At 38.0% G+C, this 6,435-nt stretch overlaps 1 protein-coding gene across 1 annotated transcript; it reads right to left on the bottom strand.

Annotated features, from left to right (window-relative positions):
- Positions 1–1,785, bottom strand: LOC149233698 (trihelix transcription factor PTL-like). The gene has a single exon (XM_089379832.1). It carries the CDS (start codon positions 1,546–1,548, stop codon positions 16–18), a length of 1,533 nt encoding a protein of 510 aa, XP_089235958.1. The 5' UTR covers positions 1,549–1,785; the 3' UTR covers positions 1–15.
- Positions 1,786–6,435: the final 4,650 nt, after the last annotated feature.

The following is a 6,435-nucleotide window of genomic DNA, read 5'->3' on the forward strand; positions in this document are numbered from 1 at the left end:
GTTTTAAACTTCTTGTTAACAAAACAAGACAAAATCATTGAACAATGAACTCAAATATGGACTCAAATTAGCGTCCTTCTTGTCGTCAACAACATCTTTGTATCCAGCCATCAGCTTGTCCCATTTCTCTCTGCACTGCTTTGCATCACGTTTAATCCCCTGTGCCACTAAACGTTCTGCTAGTTCATCCCACAGAAGCCCCCTTCTTGTCGACTCCAAAAATCTGCTATCCATTTCTCCCCTAATCTTGATCAACTGAAGCACCTCAGCCCGCTTCCAATTCCTAGAGCGTTTCTTCAATGCTTGATTGCCATCCATTAAAGTTTGAAAGACAGGAGCTCCTGCCGTAAACTTCCCCACTCCCTCGCCCACAAGTTTCTGTGTCAATGTCATCATAGCATTGTTAAACATGTCTCTTTCAGCACGCTCTTCTGCTCTCCATTTCTCCTCTTTCTCCTGCCGTGCTTGCTCCCTCATTTGTTCTTTCCTCTCTACAGTCTCAAGGAGGTCTTTGAAAAACTCCTGTTGTTTCTCAATAACCGTCTCAATCAAATCCTTCACGGCCGACAAATCAGATACCGAAACGTATCTCGGTCTTCTCCTCTTCTTTCCCTTCGAGGCCATTACTTCGACTTCCCATTCTTCCTCATCCCTAAAATCACAACTTCTCTTATCAGTATTGATTTCTGTCTCGCTGATGACTGAGTCTCGACCAGTGTCGCAAAGCAGCCCTTTAGGTAACTCCACTTCCTGCACATCGTGATGATCCTTATCCCCCCTATCCCTCCTTGACCCCTTTCCAGACAGCAAAGTATGAAGCTCTTCGAAAAAGGGGTTATCTTCTCTATCCCTGATACCATCTCTAACACCCTTATATCCAGCTGCAAGTTTCTCCCACTTATCCCTGCACTGCTGTGCATCACGAGAAATCTGATCATTCTGCAAGGCTTCCGCAATTTCATCCCAAAGCTCCGATTTCCTGCCCCCTTTGGCAAACCTAGGCTCCAATTCAGTCCTCAGCCTGATCAATTTCAGTGTCTCGGACCTAGTCCAATTCTTAGACCTTTTCTTGTGCTCCTTCTCCTTCTCCTTCTTTTTGTAATCATCCCCATCTCCCTCCTCTTCTACCTTTACGATTTCTAACCTGTCATTCTCCAGACCCTTGACGTCGGGGTTAGAAGAATTCTGAGTGGAATAAGTGGAGTCTGGGTGGGAGACCGCCTCAGAAATGGCATATTGAACTGTCTGCACTTGCACTTGGTCACAGAGACTGGGGATGTCACAGAGAGGCTGCGAGATAGAACAAGGCTCGCAAATTTCAGAGACCTGGTGCAGCTGGGGTATTTGAACCTCGGGCGAATGGTACAATGGCGGCTGAAATGTCAACGCGTTAGGGTGTGATAGTGAAGGCTGGGAATGGGAAATGGGTATGTGGAGGTGATGGTGGTGCAACGGCGTCTGAGAAGATGACGAAATGGGTATGTGAAATGACTGAGATGAAATGGAAGGATGAGTTAGAGATGAAAATGGTGACTGTGTAGAGTACATTATTTGTGTTGGTTTCTGTTTTCTCCTCCTTCTGGGTTTGATCAAACATATATAAAAATAGCATTCGGATCCCACCACTTACTTACCTCTTACCCAGCAGAGCAGAACACAAAGGGGGGAAACAGGCAGCGGCAACACAGCACCTGCTCCCTCTTCTCCCGCTCCTCGTCCGTGGAATAGTCGACTGACTGACTGTGAATAGTGGAAACAAGGCAGCAAATGCAGAGGTCAAAAGTCTTGTGGATTTTGTCAAAATGAAATTTTAAATTTTCACCTATGACATTAAGAGCCAAGCCATAGCAAGGAGGCTTCCAATTTGACGGTTATGAGGCATGGCGTCACGGGACCTCTTCACCCGTTTTATTTTGATTATTTTAGTGGAAATACTGGTTACTGGGTAGGGTATTGTATTTATGTGAAGAACGTATTGAAGAACGGGTAAAACCTTTTCAAATCCGCTAGGTTTTCGGTCAATATGTATTCCTTAAACCTCGAACGTTAATTTCTTTTGGGTTATAATTTTTTTTTGTTAAATTAGTAATTTGAATAAGTTCATGGATTAAATTTTCATATTAACACGAGAGTAGGCCTAATAATAAGCTAGTGACATATACCAATAACTTATAATTAAATCGAATAATATATCAATAATTAATAATCTAGTCATATATAACAATAATTTATAATTAACTTTAATAATATACTAATAATTTATGATTTACAAGGGAGTATATTCAATAGTTAACTCATGATTTAGTTAGAGTTGAGATGTCTCATTTCTACTAGTGGACTCTCTTCTAAGGGAGCAACTTGCTCTTGGAGCTTTATCACAATGGGCCAACATTTCTCTTTACAAGAATTGAAACCAGGGCAACAATGTCCCTCCATGATAATTGAAACAAGGTAGAGAGGGTAATAAATTATTTTCTCAACAACTCGAACTAAACCCATAATTTTTTGAGTTGTTATTAATGACTCACCCATTGGTACTAGAGGTTATTTATCTTAGATCGAAACCTCAATCTAGCATGAGTATCCACAATGGGTAGCAATTGGGTTTAAACATAAGAAGTCTTAGATGATAAAACGTGTAGAAAATGGTGGTTTAACCAACTCACCTATAAACTTGAAACCCTTGTCATGTACACGAAATAATGACATATGAACTATAATTAGCACTATTATCCTTAATAAGTACACCTTATTAGCAAAGTGGCCAATTAGTTATATGGTGAGTATGAGGTATAATTAGCATTAATGTCCTTAGTAATGACACCTTATTAGCAAAGTGGTCAATTAGTTATAGGGTGAGTGTTGGGAAAATATATAAAAAAATCAAATATTTGCTCATATCTCAATGTTTATTTATAATTGTAGGGAAAACACAAAGACAAAGAAATGATCACGTGTATCTTTCTATATTGGGATCTCATTCCACATGATATTTATTTTTTGAGGTCATAGGTTCAAATCCCAAAGGGTGTAGGATATATAAACTCTATAAACTAAGTAATTAAATGAAAATCCTTGTATGGAGAGGGTTCCTTACCCCACAAACGAAGGAGTCACACATCAATTTGACATTTAATCTAGATAGGACCTTAAATTAAAGTATTAATTTTATTTAGTATAACCACTCTTACTTATAAATATATGCGTATTATCAATTGAGTTTAGTCCAAGTGCCTATGGGATAGAGTGTTAATCGTTCCACCCAAATTCTATTCTTGTTATTGATATATTAAGTTCATAATAAGTATATTGTTAATAACTTTGAGCCTTATACCTAGGTTGGCAAGAGTGGGAAGGGTAATCTTTAGCCCTGATGAATAAAGAGAAACATAGTTCGCTTGGGGTTAGGCATTCTAACAAACAACCAAGTTGAATATTTGGCCCTTTGGAAAGGATTAGAATTGGCCACTACTAAGGGTATAAAGGGAATACTCTTGTTTGGAGATTCAATGATAGTAATAAGGCAAGTCGTCAAACTAAAGCTTAGGGAAGGAACGACCAACACTGCAATACTCTGAAGGATTGCCTTGCAGTTGAGGAAATTTGAGGAGATAGATTTGTGTCATATCTATAGGCAATTAAATTTAGAAGTAAACAAGTTGGCCAGTAAAGCATCGATTTTGAAGCGAGTAATGGAGTTTGACCAATCACAAACATTATTCCCCTATACCATGAGGTGCCCAATAGTTATTTTGATTGAAAAAAGATGGCCAATCTGGTCATTAAGTTAGAGAGAATAATCGTCAAGATAATTCTAGAAGGTCTGCCAAAGTCAACACCTCAAGTCTCAAATCCCCTGCATGTGGCCCACTCCAAGGCAGATAAATGAATTTAATGGTGCATGGAGTCTATGCCTACATCAAATGAATTACCCATCAATTTGAAGGAGTGATTCGATACTTCAAATGGCAGAGAAGAGGATCTAAGTGTAGGAGGGTTGCGAGCAACCAAATATTCACCTTTAACACCTCGAATCGGAGCCTTACAAACTCACACAAAAGTTTTAATTACATATCAATTCAAACCAACCTATGAATAAAATCTTTTAGTAGGAGTGGATCGCCTTAACAGTGTCTAGATTTGGGTAAATATGGCAGTTAATTCCCTCCGCGGGCATTGTCGCCTTAAGAATAAAGTCTCGCTTATCTATATGGAATTGACCACTGTGAGTGCAATGCTAGATACAACAGGGCTATGGTTCATAATTCGTCGAAGAGCACCGAGATCTAAGCATAAGGAAATTGGCAATGCCTAGGACGCATTCACATGAGTACGACTAAGAGAGATGGTGCCAGTCGATAAACAACTTGTCAAGGGCGATGGTGGCTATGATGGAGCTATCAAATAGAAGAAGTGAAATGGTAGAGAAAGAGAAGGAAGCGAAGTTTGAATTGTTGGATAAGAAGTGTGAATGGGTGTAGAGTAAATTAGACAACAAGTTGGCAATCAGGGAGGCAGAGATTATAGTTTTCAAGCTAAAAATGAGGGGAATGGAGACACCCACAACAGCGAGTCTGAGCTCAAGCAAAAAGACTTGGAAGCTAACAAAGGATAGTCAAATCCAATGGCTCAAGGACCAACCAAGCATGGAGAAAGTGTACACAACCCAACGAAGGAAAATTTGGGCACAATAGCAGAAGTTGGGCCATCCGGTGCTTATTAAATCTCAAGCTCTAATGAATGTTTTGCAAATATGTTTTGTATTTAGGAGTTTTTTGTAGAGTCTATGGTAGATTTCAATGTAGAATTGAAGCTAAGAGAACCCACAAAGGCAAAAAAAAAAAAGTGTTTATGGATGTACTAGAACAGTGAAGCCTCTGAAAACACTGAAAAATGTAAAAGGTTTTGGCCTTGTTTCCAACTCTCTTTTAATGCAAAATGATAATCATTTCATTCAAACAAAAAAAAAAGATCCTTATACTTGATGTCATAAAAGATTTAATGTTTACCTTAGATACCATTCTTGAAATGGGAAGAAGTTCCTAGAGTTTTCCATGTCATGTATTACTTGGGAAAATTATATATAACTATATAAAAATAAACTAGCAATTGCACCTAAAGGTGCAAAGGTACACCGAAGGAATAGAAGATTTGGGAAATTCATCTCACTATGAATATAGTTCATTGCTTCGTGAGTCTACTGCTCTGGGTCATGTTCAAGGTTATTAAATAATTTAGCTTGAATAATGATCATTTAAATTCTTCAAATCCAATAAGGATAACAAGGTTATCAAAGAACCCTTGAAACCCAAAGGTGTAATGAATATGAAATAAATTTCTCAACTCAAGTATGTACTACATATCTCAATCCAAAGGTGCAAGAGTGCTTCTCATATATAGCCTTACATTTGCGTACTAAGATCACCACCCACTGCTTTACATTTGACGTCCAAGGTACCATTGTTATTCATGAGTTTAATTGTTACTTTGATGGTTGAAATAACATCGCATGTTATAAATATGTTATGGAAATGATAAATTTCTTGGACCCATTTTTACATCTAAATACAACTCAAGACGCATGTTATATTTCAAAGTTTTATCATTATCCCTTTGCATCACATTTGGATGGTTCTCATTGCTACTTTTTATGATCACATAATACACTTAGAATCACGAAATTGTGTCCTACATTTGGCATCATATAGTTCTATTATAAAGGTTCTTGAATGTTAAAGTGGATGCATTATTTCACGCAATTGTACGGGTAGTTTTGAGTATTGTTATTTCTTGAGTTAGTCTAAAGCTTGACAATGTTATATTTGCTATGGTAACACTCTGTATCCTTGTCTTTTAAAGCTTATTATTGGATCAATGCAAATCTTGGCATTATAATCTTGTTAACTAGATCTATGGGTGAAGTTTAGAGTCTTCTCTGTGATCTATTTGTTAAGAAAGCCACATAATTGGAAAATTTATGGTCAACGTCAATTGCCAAAAACACAAGGGAAGTGAGAGAAGTTAGTTATCAATGGTGAAATGTAGTTATCAATGAAAAGAGAAGCTAGTGTATGCTCCACTCTTAGTTTAATCATTTCAAAACCCACCATAAAGCAACCTTGGCATTGTACACATTTTCCACGTTGTACCACAAAGTGACACATTTTTTTAGTTTTTATAGACTACATGCATTAGACACGCAAGGGAAGGACGCCATGTGACAACTCCCCTTCTCTAGGTGTCGTTGCATTCTAAGTTCCCACAACATTTATCAGAGTCGTGGATCAAGTCATCAAATTATGGTTGTGAGTGTTGTTAGGTATGATTCTAACTACGCGTCAGGGTAGTCGGCATTATAATTGTGTGTCACTGTATCCTTGTTCATGTTGAGAAACCTAGTATTTGCTTATTGCTTGAACTCTCGGTAGATTCATT

This window comes from Pinus tabuliformis, chromosome J (assembly GCF_031772625.1).
Source record: "Pinus tabuliformis cultivar Carrire ecotype Pingquan chromosome J, CPIR1, whole genome shotgun sequence".
Taxonomy (NCBI): domain Eukaryota; kingdom Viridiplantae; phylum Streptophyta; class Pinopsida; order Pinales; family Pinaceae; genus Pinus; species Pinus tabuliformis.